This window comes from Spermophilus citellus (genome assembly GCF_964194105.1).
Source record: "Spermophilus citellus genome assembly, chromosome: 5".
Classification (NCBI taxonomy): domain Eukaryota; kingdom Metazoa; phylum Chordata; class Mammalia; order Rodentia; family Sciuridae; genus Spermophilus; species Spermophilus citellus.
In genome coordinates, this window is record NC_138186.1 from 58115161 (window position 1) to 58134852 (window position 19692).

At 52.0% G+C, this 19692-nt stretch overlaps 2 protein-coding genes across 2 annotated transcripts in view; one reads left to right on the forward strand and one right to left on the reverse strand.

Annotated features, from left to right (window-relative positions):
• LOC308649713 (uncharacterized protein C6orf132) overlaps positions 1-3429 on the reverse strand; it is a 31171-nt gene extending 27742 nt beyond the window's left edge. Inside the window, exon 1 of the mRNA XM_081295478.1 lies at positions 3022-3429. Coding sequence (XP_081151604.1) covers positions 3022-3166 — 145 coding nt within the window. The 5' untranslated portion in view covers positions 3167-3429. The remainder of the gene's footprint in view (positions 1-3021) is intronic.
• Positions 1-17657, forward strand: part of CIMIP3 (ciliary microtubule inner protein 3) — a gene marked incomplete at its 3' end in the record, with an annotated part of 62047 nt that extends 44390 nt beyond the window's left edge. Inside the window, exons 2-3 of the mRNA XM_081294984.1 lie at positions 3177-3359; positions 17331-17657. Of these exons, the coding sequence (XP_081151110.1) occupies positions 3177-3359; positions 17331-17657 (510 nt within the window). The remainder of the gene's footprint in view (positions 1-3176; positions 3360-17330) is intronic.
• Between the last annotated feature and the right edge of the window lie 2035 nt (positions 17658-19692).

The following is a 19692-nucleotide window of genomic DNA, read 5'->3' on the forward strand; positions in this document are numbered from 1 at the left end:
GATTCAGGATCCCTATGGAACTCAAACCGCCGCCCTTCTGAAACCCGAAGATGGCCTCCTCATGCCGACTTTTTCTGGCAAACAGCCATGTCAGGAAGAGGGGCTGAAGCAGACAGAGGTAGGCAGGGCTCAAAGCTGGGAATGACCTGATAATAGGAATCGCCTTTTAGAGCAGGACTGGCAAATCTATAAAGGGCAGCAGTAACTATTCAGGCTTTGTGGGCCATAAAATCTCTGGCAGGGACTCTACTTGGACACTGTGGCAATTTTCTTTTTAGTGCTCTTTGAAGCTGTCACATACACAGCCTCGGGCAGCCCTCCTCTAGGTGATCTGGACACCATCCCCATTGAAGAGAAGGAAAAAACTGAGGTTCAGAGTGGGGCTAGCCCCACATTATTGACAAAGGCAGAAGCCTAAGGCAGGATTGGCATTTCCATCCCATCCCAGAATCCCTAACTCCAGTCCCTCCCCTCCCTAACTCCAAGTACAAGGAGGAAAGCTTCTGCTGTTCCAGCTGGCATCCCAGGGAATAGCCACAACACGGGAGCCGGAGCCGGCCTGCTGAGCCTTCCCAGTTTCCCACCCCACCATGTGCAGGCTCGCCTGGCTGAGTCAACTGGAGACTCAGCCTTGCCCTGGGGACAGGGAGGAGCAGTCCCCTAGGCTCCAGTCCTGCCCAGACTGGTGAAGGCAGCAGTTGGTGGGAGGTGCACCACGTCCCTCTTCTCTCCCTGGAGTCTCCCACCAGTGGACAACTCAGCCCAGGGAAACATGGAGAGGAAGTACCCCAGAGGCCCCTCTGAGGTCTCCCAGTGGGGGATAAGTGTGTGGCGGGGTACTCTTGAGGCAGATGCCCCTCAGGTCAAGTTCACCCTTCTTCCATAGAGGGAGGTCAGCAAGCTGGCTAAGAGTATGGCCTCTGCCTAGGTTCCTCTGCCTTACAAGGAAGCCTCTGGGGTAAGGGCAGCGTTCTCAAACTGCATTGTGGTGGTAGTTACAGGACTCTACTAAAAATCATTGAATTGAGTCAGGCTTGGTGGCGCATGCCTGTAATCCCAGCAGTGTGGAAGGCTGAGGCAGGAGGATCAAAGGAGCCCAAAGCCAGTCTCATTAACTCAGTGAGGCCCTAACCAAATTCCGAGACCCTACCTCAAAATATAAAAAGGGCTAGAGATGTGGCTCAGAGGTTGAGCGCCCCTGGGTTCAATCCCTGATAGGGGTGGGGGGACGGGGAGGGGGGGGGACGACAAAATCATTGAATTGAATTTAGGAAGATCCTGGCTCCACCATTTAAAGATATGTGATCTTGGGTATGTTACGTAACCTCCCTGTGTCTTCAATCTGTCAAACAGGAATGCTAATAATAGTACCTGACTCTAGAGGAAAAGTCAACCAATCAATGACACAACGATTTTACTGTTTTTGTTTGTTTGTTTGTTGTGGAACTGGAGATTTAACCCAGGGGCTATGCCCCCAGCCCTTCTTCATTTTCATTGTGAGGCAGGTTCTCACTAAGTTGCTGAGACTGGCCTCAAATATGTAATCCTCTTGCCTCAGCCTCCCAAGTTACTGGAATAGCATGGTGTGCCTCACCATGCCAACCATGCAACAGAATGGTATCAGGATGGGACCTTGTACCTAAGAATGGATCGATAAATGTTTGCTATGGAATGTCTTCATTTAGGCCAGGAGAGCTGTTTAGGCCTCACAGAGTGGCAAAGGCCAGCACACAGTCTCTGTAAATTCCTAAGCCATGGCTCCAACTCATGGGGGCCTTCCTCATGCCAGGAATGTCCTTCCTTCTCACTCAAATGCTTGCTTCAGTCAGAAGCTACCTCTTTTTTTCTGTGCCACGTGCACTTAAGAATTCCTTACAGAGCCACATAGTTAGCTCTGTTCACCCGCTGATCTGAGATCCTCGGGCCAGGGATCCCCAGCTCCTGTCCACCCTGCCTTGTATCTTGACCCTGGGGGTTGAACTGAATCCATAGCAGGGGCCCAGGCCAGTGAGATCCTCTAAGGGTCCCACACAGTGGTCATAAGGGTCAGTGAAGATAGAGTGGTTATGGTGAAGCTAAGGAGATGATGGGTGACCCTGTTTTGTCCCCTTCCCTGGACCCAGATCCACAAATCATACATAAGAAATGAATTCTCATCCTTATCCTCTGACTTCCCTCCAGTTGTAGAGGGTACAAACTTCATAACAAGGTGACCCACAGCCAGATGGGAGGCTGCACTGATATGGCCTACAAAACCACACCATCCTGATTCAGGGACCAGCCATAACTGGGGTCAGGGCTCCACTGCCCCATCTCTGGCTCCTCAGTCTGAGCCCACAGACAACCTAGGCCTCAGGTTGACCTGGCAAGAGCCAATAAATAACTTGGTGTCACAAATGGGCTGGTAACCTGTGAGTAGTGGCCAATGTTGATTTTTCCCAGGCTTCACCTATACAAAGCCAAACATGTGGTCACCCAGAGGGCAGCCCCTCTCTGCCTAGTGGACACTCTGGGCCAGGAGAGGCAGTACAGGAGCTGGGGAGGATGGAGGAAGTGGAAAGGAGGAGCCCTAGATAGGAGGAACATTGTGACTCAGAGGGAATGCGGATTTGGGGGTGGGGGATGGGGGAGACCCCACAAACCTCAGGAAATCTTTCTGGCAACAGTAACTGCAAACACGAGCTCCGCCGAGGAGAGGAAAAACACAAAACAAAAAAACACCTCGAAGGAGGGCCTGGGGCCAAAGTGGCGCTGTGAAGTTGTCCCCTCTCTGCGGCGGGTCCCTTCCTTCCCCGCTCCTCTCTCCCGCGGGGCTCTTTCCCTGATTCCCGGTGCGCGCCTCCTCTTCCCAGCAGCTCCCCCTAGGCAGCCGCAGGTTCCAACGTGTCCCTTCCCCTGCGCCCGGCTGGCTCCCGCCTTCCCAGCGCTCGGAGGAGCGGGAACCGGCGGGAGGCAGCGCTGCGGGCCACTCGCCGGCGCCCCGCTCGCCTGCGCCCCGCTCTGTCCCCAGGAATCACTTACCAAAATCCCTGGTCCCCTCCTCCGGGGCTTCTTGGGTGAAAATCCACGGGGGGTTGGTGGCGTAGAGGGAGGTGGCGGCGGGGTTGGCGTGCTTCTTCCCGAAGAGCTTGCTGAAGGTGCCCTGCACCGTCTGGTTCTTTTTCATGCTGCCGCAGGCCACGCGAGCACCGAGGAAGGACCTGCCCTCCCTCGCTCTGCCCTGTCCCGGACTGAACTCCGCAAGGTCTCCCCAGGGGACTCTACTAGGCCATGTCCCCCGCCGTCCTCCCGGCCCGCGCACCGGGCGACAGGTGCTGCGGGCGCCGCCGCTCTCCTGGAAATGCGAGCTACCTGCACAGGTAAGAGGCTGCGGCTCAGAGCCGGCCCCGCCCCGCGGCCGCCACCACAGCAGCCGCCCCACCGCCCAACTCCCCGGGCCACATTCCTTCCCGGCCTCCTTCTACAACAGGCCATTGTTGGCACGGCCCGGGTGGGCTGGGGACCTCGCCCAGCCCACGCCCTGCCTGGGAGAAGAGCCGCCCCCTCCCCAGGTCCCCTCCTGGGCCGCCTCCTCCACCGCCTCTTCCGTCTCTCTGGGGAAGCCAAGGCTGCGAAGGCTGCCAGCGAATTCCCTACTTCTGAAGGCGGTTAGTGACCAGGTCAGAATGCTCTTTTGGGGAAATAACTCTTGCATCCAACAGAAGGCACGCGCCTGGCTAAAGCTAGCAAGTCAAAGCATCCCTCAGGTCCTTAAAAATGTGGGCTTTTAAGATGCAAGGACGTGCCCAGAAGAAAAAAGAAAGCACAGAAAAACTAAAACAGCAACCTGGTATTCCAATCTAGTGACAAAGATGGCAAATACCCTTATCAACAGGGCTCCAAAAACAGGGTAGGAGAACTAACTCTTGGCATTTTGTGGACATCAAATGTTTTTTTCCCCATAGAGTTAGGGAAATACCAAAGATGGGTAGAATCCGTTTAGAATTCAGTTCACCCTCCAGGAAGACAAGCAGTGGTCCTTTAAAGCACTTGGTATGCCATCCTGGCCAAGTCAAGGTGGCTGTCCACTGGAGAAGTTCCCATCAAATTAGGAGCTGGGAGACTGTGTGAAAGATGCTGAGAGAGGGAGTCAGGCCAAGGGGTTGGCATGCTGTTTTCTGGGCAGTAGGGGCAGGAGGCCTGGAGGGAGCCATAAGTCTCACGGCCATCTGTTTCCCCTGAGGATAGCCCACAGCCACATTCCCTCACTTCCCCCAAGTAGTGAACCAACAGCATTTTGTCTTCTCCTTTTCATTTTGCAAAATTCCTCCCCTAATACTTCAGCATACGTTGCCTAAGAATAAGAACATTATCTTATATGATCGAACCTCTGTCACCCTCAGGAAACCTAATGTTGATGTTGATACACTATTGTCATCTAATACTCCACAGTAATAATTTCCCCATTGTGCCCCAAATGTCATTTTCGTTTATTTTTTTTTTCCAATCCACAGTCCAGACAAGATTCACATATTAACTTTGCTTGTCTCGTTGCTTTAACACCTCAGTTGTTTTTCATGACAGTGACATTTCTGAAAAGTCCCCTTCACTTTCTTCAGCATCAAGAGACCAAATGAGCCTGGCCTTCAGGCCTTGTGGTTGTTATTGTCTTCCAGGTACAAGGTGGGAAGGGACCAAGGAACAGATCAAGGGGACAGTAGCATTTTGAAAACACCTGGGCTGAGGTGGTGGCTCAGTGGTAGAGCACTCACCTAGCACATGTGAGGCCCTGGGTTCAATCCTCAGCACCACATAAAAATAAATATATAAAATAAAGGTATTGTGTCCAACTACAACTAGAAAATAAATATTAAAAAAAGAAAGAAAGAAAACACCTGTTATTATAGCTTGGATCTGGAATGTCCCTAAAGGTTGATGTGCTGAAGGCTTGGTCCCCAATGCAGCAGTGTTCAGAGGTAGGACCTTTGGAAGGTGACTGGATATGGGCTCTCACTTCCTCAGTGGATTAATCCATTGATGGATTCATAGTTTGAATGGATTATTGGAAGGGGTTAGAAACTGTAGGAAGTGAGATCTAGTTGAAGGGAGTGGGTCCTTGGGAGCTTGCCCTTGGGAACTATATATCATCCCTGGGCCCTCTTCCTCTGCTTCCTGATGGCCCTGAGGTAAGTAGCTTTCCTCTACCATGCTCTTCCACCTCAATGCTCTGTCCCACCACAGGCCCACAGCAATGGAGGCAGCCAACCAGGCACTGAAACCTCTGAAACCACGAGCCAAAATATTTTTTTTCCTCCTTTAAAGTGTTTTTTTTTTTTTTCAGGTATTTTGTCACATAACAAAAAACTGACATACATGTGTGTTTTGGTCAGACACACATCTGTGGTTAACTCTGTCCCACCCCCCATCCCCCACTACCACAGCAGTCCTGGAAACCATCCCAGTCCATTTGGGAAATCTTTGTGGAAGAGTTCCCAGTGGCCTAGTGCTACACTGGGGTGGGGGTGGGGGTATCTGGGGATATAAGGAAATAATCAGTCTCATTTCTTGAGTCTTGCTAAGTTGCTTAGAGCCTCGCTAAGTGGCTGAGGCTAGCTTTGACTCTGTGATTCCCCTGCCTCAGCCTCCCAAACTGCTGGAATTAGAGATGTAAACCTCTAATCCTAGTATAATTAATATTCTTGAAAACAACTGTGTGAACAGCTCTAGGTTGAAAAGAAGCCACAGGAATCGGAGACCTGGTTCCTGGGTTCCAGTTGCTGCAGTCTGTTTGGTAAGACAAGCAGAGAGTCATAGAAAGATGGAGAGTGGGAAGGTAAATGAGGAGGGGAAAAAGGAGGAGGAGACTGACTATAGAACAGAGCCTCGGGAGATAAGAGCAAGCAGGGTGGGCTGCAGGATCAGGGGAGGGCTTGCAGGAGTTGTCTGCGGGGGGCTTGGGAATTGGGGGTGGGAAGGAGGTCACAGCAAGGTTGCCCAGGGTATGGGGGGACTAAGAAAGACAGCTGGAAACATCACAAAGAACCAAATGTCCACCAAGAGGTGGCTGGTTAAATAAACTGGCACATTCACAGGATGGAATAATAATGTAAGTCTAAAAATAGATGAGTCAGCCAACTGAGTCAGTTATCTCCATGATGAACTGATAAACTGTTAACCAAACCATGTGTATAGTAGTGTCCTGCCATTTGTGTAAGGGCAGGAGGTGGGGCAGGGTATGTGCGGTCTTATTTGGTCTTATTTACTTGTTTTGGCACAGAGAAACTTTGGAAAGATAAACTAATAAAAGTGGCTGGGTACCATGGTACACACCTATAATTCTATGGACTGAGGAGGCTGAGACAGGAGGTTGGCAAGTTTGAGGCTAACCTCAGCAACATAGTGAGACCCTGCTTTTAAGGGCTGAGGGTGGGGCACAGTGGTGCACACCTGTAATCCCAGAGGCTCAAGAGGCTGAGGCAGAAGGATTGTATAGTTCAAAGCCAGCCTCAGCAATTTAGTGAGGCCTTAAGCAATTTAGCAAGACTCTGTCTCAAAATAAAAAATAAAAAGGGCTGGAGATGTGGCTCAGTGGTTAAGTGTTCCTAGCTGGGTTCAATCCCTGGTACTAGAAAAATAAAATAAAACAGAAAGGGCTGGGGATTTAGCTCAGGGCAGAGCATCCCTGAGCTCAATCCCTAATACCACTAAAACAAACAAACAAAAAAACTACTGAAAGTGGTTATTTGGGGAAGGTTGGGGGGAATTTTTTTTTTAATTTCAAATCTTATGAATACATTTCCTATTAAAAACTAAGGAAGGAATAACTAGTTTGCCTGCAAGAGGCCTGCTTCCCAGTGTAGTCCTGAATCAACAGCATCTATATCACCTGGGATCTCAGAAATGTGTAATCTCAGGCCATGCCAGACTGTAGGCCACCTCTCTGAGCCATGTTCAACTACAAAATGAGCTATTAATTTAAGGTCATTATGAGACTTAATAAATTGATGGATTACCCAACAGACAAGCTGTGTTTTATTAAAGACCCCGGATATTCAGGTGCACGTGAACATTTGAGAGGCTACCCCACAGACTAACAGGCCTGTAAGCATTTGAGGCCAAGTTCCCAGGGGCAGAGTCAGGCCTAATTCTCTGTCCAGCTCAGCATCAAGAGCTGTCACCATTCAGCCCCAACTCCCGTCATCTAATAACACCACACACCTGCTCCTCCAGTAAGAGAAACAATCAAATAACAGACAAAAGCCCAATCATATAATTAAACCTTTGCTCAGCGATTACTCATTAAACTCCGAGTGCCGAGTCTACTGGTCAGCTCTGGAATGTGGGGTGGGATTGGGGCCTGGAAGTTGCTCTCTCCTGAGACCCAGTTATGCCTTTGTCATGTTGGTGGTCTTTCCTCCAACACAGCAGGGAGAGTGGACCCTGAGTGGAGAAGGGCAGGTGGAGACATCCTCAGGGCCACCTTCACCCCTGGATCTCTGCAGCTAACTCTCCAGGAGCAAACATCAGCAACCCATCACCCCAAAGCCCAGATGGTAACGCACTGCAGACCATCTTGCCCAGCGTCTTGTTCCCATGCAGGACACATACCAGATTAGCTCCTGAAAGGTTTCTTAGATCAGTGGTGGGGTGCTGGGGTGTGGGGACTTGGGAGTGTCCAGTCCACCTACTTCAACTCCCCTCTGGGTTGGGGGACACTCCCACCTCTCCTGAGAGGGGGCTCAGGGACACTCACTTAGCTGATGCCTGAGGGCATGGCATCTAAGTCGGCCTGGCTGGGGAGCACTATGTTTGGAGGTGCTGGAAAGACACGCACCTCTCTTTTTACATGTGGGCTCTGTTGATGGGATTGTGACCCTGGTGAGATCCTTGGCTGCAGATGAGGTTTGAATCCTGGCTCAGGGACACGTCTAGGGTGTGATCCTCCCCACATCATCTCCTCCCTGAGCCTCACTTTGTCAGTATGTAGAATAGGGACTGGGAACATAAGGACGTGATGTGACTCAGTGAGAGAGTGAGTGAAGGTACCGGCAGAGGGCCAGACGCTGTGGTGCAGGATGTCATCCTGACTGAGGCAGGAGGAATGCAAGTTCAAGGCCATTCTGGGCAACCTAGAGAGACCCTGTCTCAAAAAATAAAAAGGGCTGAGGATGTAGCTCAGTGGTAGAGCTCCTGGTTTAAATCCCCAGTACTGCAAAGACAGACAGACAGACACACACACACACACACACACACACACACCAGTAGGAGGGTCTGCTCAGCACTTCAGCCCTGAGCACTCCCTCCCCATCCCAGCCCTGACTTTGGGTGGGACAGAGGTCATCAGAGCCTGTAAGAGAGCAGTGTCAATCAGCCAAGAACCCTAGGAAGAGGGGATTGGAGAGGGGAAGACGGCGTGGGGCAGGCATCTACAAGGTCACCTTGAAGACCAGGTAAAAATATTCTATTGGGCTGGGGATGTGGCTCAAGTGGTAGCGCGCTCGCCTGGCATGCGTGCGGCCCGGGTTCGATCCTCAGCACCACATACAAACAAAGATGTTGTGTCCGCCGAGAACTAAAAAATAAATATTAAAAAATTCTCTCTCTCTCTCTCATGTCTCTCTTAAAAAAAAAAAAAAGAAAAAAAATATTCTATTATAAAACATCCCACAATCTGAAATGTGTATTTCCATGTGCATGTGCACAGATAAATTTTAAATATTTGTTTTTTATATTAATCTTTTGTTATAGGTGGACACAATATCTTTATTTTATTTTTATGTGGTGCTGAGGATGGAACCCAGTGCCTCACGCATTCTAAGCGAGCTCTCTACCTCTGAGCCACAACCCCAGCCCTAAAAAATTAATTAAGTACAAAATGTAAGAAACAAAATTCTGGCCTGGGGGTGTAGCTTGGAGGTAGAGCACTTGCCTGGCATTGTGCAGGGCCCTGGATTTGATCCCCAGAACCACAGGGGGTGGGGGAAGGATGGCCCAAGTCCAGTGCTACAGCACACACTTGTAATTCTAGCTACTTGGGAGGCTGAGGCAGGAGGATCTCTTGGGCCCAGGAGCTCTAGGCTACTCTGGGCAACACAGTGAGACCCTGTCTCAAAAATAAAGGGACACAGATGGGATGATATTGCAGCATTGTTTGTGGGGATGGAGGCACCTGGGGGTCCATCTCAGGGAGCAGAGAGGTAAGATGTGGACACTGTCCACGGAGAACTGCACAGCGATCGGAAGCAAGGGTCTAGATGCTCACCCAGCAACAGGGATGAGCTTCAAACAGCAGGAAAGGATAAAATCTTCAGAACCCGACCAAGTAATAAACAGCAGAACGAGATCTAAAACACACACTACCGCTTAGGTAAATGAAACCACCTGCACACGAGACAACAGATATATTTTGTGAGAACACTTGAGCAAGAAGATAGTCATTAAGCACATAGGAATGGTTGCCTCTGGCGGAAGTGGGGGGATGGAGATATAGGGGGAAATACACTCCAAGAGAGGAGGCCTTCGTGGACCAGGGGTGATAATGCACCACAGAGCAAGGCATATGAATAATTCAGCTCTCTATATTTGAGGTACAACAAAGGAAAAACATGTAAGGATCAGAGAGATGAAGTAATTTGTCCAAGTCACACAGCAGGTAAGAGGGGGTAGAGAAAATGTGCAAAGAACCAGGCTTACTTAGAGCAGGGCTGTAGCAGGACTCTGACAACCCCTGTTTGGCACCTTGGGGACAGAGATGACAGGAGGGGAGAAGCTCTATATGTTGGGGGAGGGAGCAGTGGATCTTTCTGTGTCCAGGTTGTTCTGAGCCTCAACATCTCCCCTCATCTTTCCCAAACACCCGCTGAGCCCCGTGGGGTGTGCAGCACAGTCCTTACCTCCCGGGAATGGAGAGGGGAAGCCCAAAGGGAGCTTCCAGGGGTTGAATCAGCAGGGCCTGGAGTTGAGCAGCAACCACGACCTAACTCACAGCAGCACCTGACTGCAGGCTGGCTCAGTGATCACTGAGCTTTCAAGGAAACTCTACTATCCTCACTTTGCAGATCAGGAATTAAAGCACAGAGAGGTTAAGTAACTTATCCAAGTCACCCAGCTGAGAAGAGCTGGGATCGGAACCCAGTTGGAGTGGGTCCAGAGGTCAGAATCTTTTTTTCCCCCCAGTGCTGGGGATGCAAATGCTCTACCACTGAGTTATACTCCCAGTCCCAAGGTCTTACAGATGACCCATGATCTTAGCCAAAAGACTGAGAAGCAATACAATTTATGAACGAAATAAGACAGAGACAGCTTGTCTGGGCCGAGTCTTCCTGAAGCAGATTCCCTAGCCACTGCCCCTTCTTGAGTTTCCCCAGTGAGGCTAGAATGGCCTGGGCTTGGGACCCTGGTGGCAGGTGCCAGTGCAATGGTCAGACAGCAGGTCCCTGCCTGAGGGCCTCAGGATGTAATCCAGTTCACCCACGATCATATGTCCAAGGCAAAGGGACACACCATCTTCAGGGTACCCAAAAGGAAAAGGGGGCCCAGCGAGGGGGAAGCACGTGTCTCAGGTCACCCAGGCTTCCTGGCTGTCAGCCAACATCCCACCCCTTTTGCTGAGACTAAGCGTGTATTGATGGTGGCTCTTGCTCCCCAGTTCCTTCAGGCCCGGGGCTGGGAGCCAGGCTGCTTTCCCAGAACCGGAAGGCTGGCCGCTCTGCCCAAAGGCCACGTCCCCATTCCCCTTCCCTCCCATGCAGCACCTCATTGCCCTGAGCTCTGGAGACCAGGGTGAGGGGCTCTGTGGGGCAGTCCTGATGGCTGGGACTGTTCCTCCTCCCTGCCCAGCCTCCCAGCCTCCTCAGAAATTAGGGGTCATTACCATCAGGGTGTGAGATCTAGGCACAGCCCACAAGCCAGCAACACCCCAACTTCTAACCTGCCCATGGGCCCCAAAGTCCACCCCGTCACTAATAGTCAGTGCTGACGTGGTGCCAGGAGGGGAAAAAAAGGCCACACTTGGCAGAGGGCACGATGGCACAGGCTTGTTCTGTCTCCTTCCTCCTGGTCCTCCCCCACCACCCCCGTGGACCCCAGGAGAAGCCCACATGGTTCCTGTTGAGAGATTTCTGACACTCCTGGGAGATGCTGGCCAAGGATGGCACTGGGGAGCCAGGACCCCAGGGAGGTAGTGAGGACCTGGCTTTTGAAGTGAGGGACAGGGAAGTGCAAACAGCCACCCACATATCAATCCAATTACCCACCCACTATAATGAGAGCTAATATTTATGGAGTGCGTGCTCTGTGCCAAGAACTGCCCCGAGTGCTTTGCCCAGCCCTGTTAGGTACACTTTATCTACCCATTTAACAGATGAGGAAACAGAAGTCCAAAGAAGGTCTAGTTTGCCCAAACTTTCACACTGGTCAAATGGTGGAGCCAGGATTCAAGTTCAAGTCTAACTCCTGGGTCTGCAGTCAATCCATCCTCTCTACCAAACAGCCACTCACCAAGCAGCCAGCCATCTGTCTGTGTACCCATCGACACCATCCCTTCATCTCCCCTATTTAATGCAGTCCAGGAGAAGAGGCAGCCCGGGCAGTGACTTAGAGGATGGAGAGCCAGGAGTGTGTAAAAGTGAGCTACTGCACAGAGTGAAGAAAAGATACAAGGGACAAGGCCACAGAGGTGGATCAGGAGGGTCAGCCTGTCCACCACCCACTGACCAGGCCCATCTGCCTCCCCAGTTATCTTCTCACCCTTGTCTGTCCATCCATCCACCCATCCATCTACCCACCCATCCATCTATCCACCTGCCCATCCACTATCCATCCACCCATCCATCCATCCATCCATCCACTCACCCATCCACCATCCACTCACCCATCCATCCACTGTCTACCCATCCATCCATCCACCCACCCACCCATCCACCCATCCATCCATCTGCCATCTACCCACCCATCCATCCACCATCCATCCATCCATACACTCACCCACTCATCCACCCACCCATCCGTTTACCATCCACCCACCCACCCATCCATCCATTAATCTATCCACTCACTCATCCATCCCCCATCCATCATCCATCCACCCATCCATCCATCCATTCTATTGCTGATATTTGAAAGGTAAGTAGGTAGACGAGAAAGAAAAAAAGAGAGAGAGAGAAAGAGAAGAGAGAGAGCAGGGTACATTCCCTTTCTTCCAGTGATTTCTTACGACAAGCTGGGGAGCTACAGAGACACCAGGCCCTCTGGAGTTCCCTGAATTACTAGGATGATCTTACCCCACTGCCCACCACCCATCGCCCACAGTTTGGAGGTTCTAGGGGTTTATGGGAAGAGGGGATAGCAGAGTGGGCCAGTGTCAAGTCTAAAAGACCCCTGCAAGTCCTGATACTCCAGTCCCCAGCCCTGACCCGGGTCTCCTTAGGAAGACAGGATTGTGTTGAGAAGGGATGTCACAATGCCCCCCTGGTGCAATGCCCCCAGTGCCTTCACCTTGCCACCAGTCCCTGGGAGTCCCAGGAGCCTCTGACCACCAGAAGCTCCAGCTTACCATCAAGGAAGGCCCAGGTCAAGGATGTCCAAGGTGGGGTGAGGTCATAGGGCTGGAGCCAGGCAGCCCAAGGTCATAAGAAATGCGGCGGTCAGGAAGGAGAATGAAGGCCCCCGCCAGGCCACTTGTGTGGGAGCCAGGCTTCTTACAAAAGGCAGATGCCAGGGCTACTGCCTGACACGGATTCTCCTCCTAGGGGCTCTGCGTCCCCCTCGGGCACGGGAAGAGGGCCACTGTCCAACTCTTCTCGTCCTTCTGCTCCTTCGCTTTCCCAACACACTTCCCATGTCATGTTCTAGGCAAATGTGCCATGGATAATAATAAGGGCTCAGGTCTAGCACAGTAACATATGCCTATAATCCTAGCTACTGGAGAGGCTGAGACAGGAGGATTGCAAATTCGAGGCCAGCCTGGGCAACTTCAGGAGACACTGTCTTAAAAAAAAAAAAAAAGAAAGAAAAAAAGCCTGGGGTGTGTCTCAGTGGTGGAGAGCCCTCGGCTCCATCCCTAGTACTACAGAAAACCAAAGCAAAACAGCCAAGGTTTATTGAGTGCTTAGGGAGTCTGGGCGTTTCACCTGGACTAGCGCACAGTAGGCCTCTGATATCCATTCTCTTGTTATTCCCACTTTATCAGTGGGGAAACTGAGGTATAGAGGATTATAATTTGCCCAAAGATCAGGCAGTTCATGGGGGCTGTGGAATTTGGTCCCGGCAGGTGGCTGTGGGGTCCTGTGTTATCCAGTCTCAGGAGGCAGCGAGGCCCACAGCTGGCCTCCTGCAAGACCGATCATGACACCTGCACTGGCTTCCACGGCCCCCTGCCAGGGTACCCTCGGCCAGCCGGTGGAGCAGATAGCCTTAGCATCCCCATCTTGCCGATGCAGCAAATGCAGCTCAAAGAGGTCCAGCAACTTGCCCAAAGTTGTCTGACCTGTGAGGTCAGGGTCGGGCCTGGAGCTTGACTTTCAGGCTGCAAAGCCTGGCACGTTCCACAGCGGCCGGTGCCCAGGAGGCTTTACCTGCCTCAGCCAGAGCTGGTTGCTATTTGCCTTTCTTTCTTTCTTCCCTTCCTTCTTTCTTTCCTCCTCCTCCTCCTCTTCTTTTCCTTCTCCTCCTCCTTCTCCTTCTTCTTCCTTTTTCTTTCTGGTATTGGGAATTGAACCCAGAGAAGCTCTACAAGGGAGCCACATCCCCAGCCCTTTTTATTTGGGGACAGGATCTTACTAAGTTGCCCAGAAGGTGGGCTTGTGGCCCTCCCCCTCCCCCTGCGTTTCAACAGGGCTCAAGACCTTCCACCAAAGAATCAGGCACCCATTGTGGATTGTGCCATGCACCTGGCCTGGAGGAGTTGAGAGTGTGGGCTGTTCTCCTAGACCTGCGGTGCTACCATGCGGGAGACCTTGAGGTCCTGCCTGCTGCTCTAGGTCCTGGTAGCAGGACACCCCCCCCCCCAGGTGCACATCTAGAAGGCCTTGGGGTCTGCCAGCAGAGGTGGGGGCATGAAGGCAGAGGTCCCTTTGGATTCCTCCGGTGGCTCTGGCTTGAACCCCAAATGAAAACAGGGAGGCGGGGTTCAGAAGGGAGGGAGGAGCAAGCCCCTCTACTTGCCCTTTAGCCTTTCTTGCTCCCTACAGAATGGGAGGCCTAGGTGAGAGAAGCAGGTAGGGTGATGGGCGTCTTCTTGAGAGTTCAGAGCCCAGGGTTTCTCAGCCTCCGTTCTAGTGATCTTGTGTGCTGTAAGTTCATGGTTGTGGGACTGCCCTGGGCACAGAAGGATGTGCAGCTGCCACCCTGGCCTGTACCCACTCGCTGTGTCAACCAAAAATGTCTCTAGAAATTGCCATCTCTTTGAGAACCACTGATCTAAATTCATTCTCTCTCTCTCTCTCTCTCTCTCTCTCTCTCTCTCTCTCTCACACACACACACACACACACACACACACACACAGCCTTTGGCAGGGAGGATGTGAGGGAGGAGATTGTTCAATGAAACCAGATGTTAACCTGGAAAGTATGCAGCCAGGCCCCGCCCTCCCTCCACGGTGCCTGGCTGGGCCCTGGAAAGAGCCGGTGTTCTCAGCCGACCACGACTGCTGCGTTAGTCATTTGGAGCCTGGCTTGGTCCCTGGAAAGGGCAGGGCGAGGCTAGGGCTTCCTGGGCTCCCTGTTCCTCCTTCCCCTTCCTCCTTTCCTTCTCCCCTCCCTTCTCATTTTTCTTTTCCTTCTCTCTCTTCCTTCTCTGCCAGGACCAGTTTCCCAGTGTCTGCCCAGAACGTCTTGTCCTTGGATGTGCTGGGGGCCCTATATGTTTGCGGTGGTAGTAGCTGCATTTCAGGCAGAGCTGACAGGCAGACCCAGGGCAAGCTGGCCCAAGCCAGGGCCTGTGCTGGGCAGAGAGGGAGGCCAGCGTTGGAATCTTGGGCCGCTCACTAACTAGTCTTGGGGCTTCTGCAAGGAAGTTACCCACAATGTCACAAACTGTGAATGTAGACCAATGCTTAGGAATCTCTGAGCCTCAGTTTCATCATCTGAAAAGTGGAAGCAACATCTCAAGTGGCCCTTAGGAGCTTTTACAGAGCTAAGCCGCTAGTGCCTGGCACTTGGTAGGTGCTCAGTCTTGTTAGCAAGAGCATCTGCCTTCCCTCTGCATGGTCTTGGGTCAGTTTCCTGCAACCATTTGAAGCACTCTGGCACTGGCTTCCTGGTCAGAGGGTCCAGGTGGCCAAGATGGCCAACTCCCAGGCTGTGACTTTGGAGTATGATGAGAAAAGCAGAACACCCAGGGTGCAAACCTGGAGGAGGCCACAGGGCATTTGCACACACGCAGAATGAGTGCTTCTTTCTAGTTTGTGTGCCTACACACCCTGGTCCTTCCCAGCTAAAGACACCATCCTGGGAGGAGTGGCAAAGGAGCCACAAGACAGGTGACAGGATATAGGTAGACTTCAGTGCAGGGAGGGAGTCAAGAAAGCTGCTGGGCCTGGAAGGATAAGAGCAATTTTGAAATGGGTGTGTATAGTCATGGGTCACTTAATCATGAGGTCAGTTCTGAGAAGTACACTGCAGTTTTGTTGTTCAAACATCAAACATGGTAGTGCACTTACCCGAACTAAGATGACTATGGGTCACTAATCTGGCTGGGTATCTTGACTGTCTGTAAACACAGGTGGGAACCAATAGGAGCAAAAACTGTCTTGGAAGAAAGCCCTGGGCAGGTTTGGGTGGGGGCAAATAGTTTGTAAATTAAATGCCAAAGGAGCTGCATCTTGACTCGAACCCATGGGGATCTCTTTTGTAAGAAGATAGGGGCTCACTTTCCACCAATTAACTCCACAAACTAGTGGTAAGTGTCAGGGGTGCTTCAACACTGAGCCACATCCCCAGTTCTTTTATTTTTTTATTTTGACACAGGGTCTCATTAGGTTGCCTAGGTAGATCCTTGCTAAGCGTCCGGTGCTGGCCTCTAACTTGCAATCCTCCAGCCTCAGCCTCCTGAGTCACTGGGATTACAGGTTTGCACCACTGAACTCTGCAAACTAAGGGTTCTCTTGCAGTGCCTGGAGGCTGGAGGTCTGTGAGGCTGGGCAGGGAAGAAATGGGTCCCCAACACAGTTGAGAGCTGGAGCAATGGAATCAAGCCAGCCTCCTACACATGGAGGGGGACGGTCACTTATAAGGACCTCGTCCTTTGGGTTGAGGACTGACCCTGTAATAAAATGACTGTCAAGCACTGGGGAGGTGATGTGGCGTTTGAAGGGGGAACAAGACAGCTTGATGACAGGACAGTCAAGAAGGGTGGTGACAGAGGACCAAAAAAATGTCAGGACAATGTGACAAAATGTGACAGTGGGGGGGGGTGTCCTTAGAAAACGGTAGACATCAAAGCATAGTTCATCAAGAAGGATGGTTAAGGGGCGGTGAGGAGACACACTGGTAACAATGAGAGGTGTTCTAAAATGGAATGAGCCCGAAGCTTGGAAGGTAAGCCGCCCCTCACTAGAATACCCATTTATTGAGCGCTCTCTAAATACCGTGCCCGGGAGCGAGAGGAGCAGGATTTGGGCAGCTGTTATGTGGAGGGTTAGGAGATGGAAAGATGAACAAGGGAGCTTTCCCTTTGGAGCCCAGGGTATCATGGGTGAGGGCTACCCTAGGGAAGGGGAGGCAGACATGCAGGCTGGGGGCAGGCTGAGCGCAGGGGGTGCGGTCTGCAATAGGAGATGTGGCCAGGGAACCACAGGGGGCCCAGCATGGCCAGAGCCCAGGCAGGGGAGGGATGGCCAGCTGCAGAGTCAACACCTTGCATTCTGGGCCAGGGGCTTTGGGCTTTATTTTCTTTGAGGAGGAGGGTCCAAGGATCTGGCCATGAACTTTGGATTGAGCAGAAGCACAGGCTGAAGACATTGTGGGATGGGTGGGGGTTGGGGGGAAGTTGACAGGAAGCTGCAGTGACCTGGCAGAGGAGGGGCAGGTGCAGGGGGACTGACTGTGGGGATGGAGGGGCAGGTGCAGCCGTGTCGGGGACTGACTGTGGGGATGGAGGGGAAGCGCGGAGGAGGGCCACCAAGTTCCTGGCCTCTGTGAGTGGGCAGGTGTCTGATAAAACAGGTGGAGGTCGCAGGAGCAGGGTGTCTGATCAGGGGACCTTGAATGTTCTCCTGTGGTCTGGAGGAACCTGGGCCGTGCTCCTGGGTGGCTCTGGGGGCTTCTGCACAGTGGCCCAGTCTCCTCCCTCCAGCCCCTGGCCCTAGCAGTCGAGGTCCCAAAGCCCCACTCTCCCTTTCTCTTCTTCTCAGGACTCCCAGAAACCAGGACCCAGAGATGGGCCAAAGACACCATCAGGCAAAAAAGTGAAGGCACCATCCTCACTCTTGTCCCGGAAATGGAAGCGCGACCGCGAGCAGTGTCTGGCAATGGCCTACGTGCCGGTGGTGGTGGCCCCTCAGGGGCAGAAGGCGGACAAGCACAGGTTCAGTTTCTACACTTCCCAGTACTCCAATTCCCTGAACCCCTTCTACACCTTGCAGAAGCCTACCTGTGGCTACCTGTACCGCAGGGACACTGACCACACCCGCAAGCGCTTTGACGTGCCTCCTGCCAACCTGGTCTTGTGGTCCCCCTAGGCCTGTGACAGCCAGAAGCCCCTGCCTTGCACCCTCACCCCTGTGACTCTGGGTCCCAGAGGAGAAGGGCTGCTCACTCCTGGAGGAGCGGTGTCTATTTGGGAAAAGCCGGCGGTGTCATGCCCCACTGTTGACAATGGAAAGAGAGGCCTCTCAGCAGCAATTAAAGCTTGTACTTCCTTTCCCTGGCATCTGAATGGGTGACTGTGGGCTGGTGGTATAGCAAGGCCATGGTGGGTGGTATAGCAAGGTCATGTCCAGAGGGGTCTGAAGACTTGGAAGGATGTATTCTCAGTTCCATGACCCCAAGAGTTATCCCATCTCCTCTGTAGAGCCCACTCTGGCCCCACAGCCCCATGGGCCAGGCATGGCAACCCTTCCAGAGATAAGAGAAAATTCACCAGCTGACCCTTGCTTTCATGAGGTGTCTTACCTGAGGTTGGAGCAGCCACTGGAGAATGGGAAGAACTTCAGGAAGAACACGCCATCTTTTGGGAGACTCTCCCTGCACCAGTTCTAAATGCAGGGGTCTCTTCTCCCTTGTGGTTTGCTGGTGAGGGATGAAGCCCCCATCCCAGGTCCTTCCTCTGGTCCAGAAGAGCTATCCAAGACTAACTAGGCTCATGGGCCAAGGGGCATGGGAGGGGAGTGGAGGCAGACAGTGCTCGCTCCGAGCAGTGGCCAAGTGAGCCTCCGGTCATGGCCCACCAGGGACACTCCATGGTGTGCTGGGGCCGGCTCACATCGGCCTGTGAAAGCTGGTTGTGTCCATCTCTTCTCAACTCCAATGACCAGTGACTTCCTGAAATCATCCATGGCAAGACTGTTTATGCCAAGGAAATTGGCAAATACCTACAAATTGGAGTTTTTTGTTTTTTTTTCCCCAATGAGTGAGTCAACATTTGCCGGCAGGCCACGGTTTCTTTCCTGGGAATCACATCTCACAGGGCATAGCTATGGCAGGATGTGCAATGGAGCATAATTCTTGCACAGAAGAGGCTGGTCTTGTGGGAGGAAGAGGGACCAGATGCTTTCTAGATCAGGTTGCCCTGTCTCCTTTCTCTGAAAAGAAGATGGTAGGCGGAGAGGAAGGGAGAACCCCTAGAGAGAGGCTGCCTGACACCTGAGAATCCAAGCATTTGTCTGCTGGCTCAGGCTCTCTTTCAACTTTGAGGCTTTCCCCAAATGCCTGGAAATCTTTGGCTGGAACCAGGCCACTTGGCATCCCCTTTGCCTGGTTGTTGGTGTTTAAGGAGCTAAGCCTGGGAAGGAGCAGGGGTGGTGCCCACAGACCAGGGCTTTTCTGGTCCAAATCTCCAGAATAACCTTTAACACCAGGGTCAGGAGGGAATCGACCCCTAGAGATGCCTGTTTTTCTGCCCTATGGGCATCTGGAGAACTCATTTCCCCTTGTCAAACTTTTTTTTTCTTTTTTTTTTGTACCGGGGATTGAACCAAGGGGCACTTAACTTAACCACTGAGCCACTTTTTATTTTGAGACAGGGTCTTGCTAAGTTCCTTAGAGCCTTGCTAAATTGCTGAGGCTGACTTTGAATTCATGATCCTCCTGCCTCAGCCTCCCACGCATTGGGATTACAGGCGAGGGCCACCATGCCCAGCTCTTTGTCAAACTTTTTGGTCCTATTTTCTACCCCACACACCTGGCATCCCAGCCCTCAGGAGCACCTGGTGCATTCCATCCTGAGCCCCTGAGTCTGCAGCAGGGACAAGTTTACCTCCATCTCCTCCTCTTGGAAGCATTTAGATTTCAACTTTCTTTACTCTGATAAGATGGATACCATTTGCCCAGCTGCCTTCTATATCCAACATTTTATTTAGAACCTTTGTCTGCTGTCTTTTTTATTTCTGGTAACTTTTTTTTTCTTTTTAGAAAAATGCATTTATTGCTATCTTAGTAGGATTTTGAGAAGAAGCAGAGATAAATGTGAGTTTTCAGTCTATAAACCTAAAGTCTTATTCACCCAATCAGACATTCTTCCTACAGACACTGAAGTCTCTGTCCTTGAGATGCAAA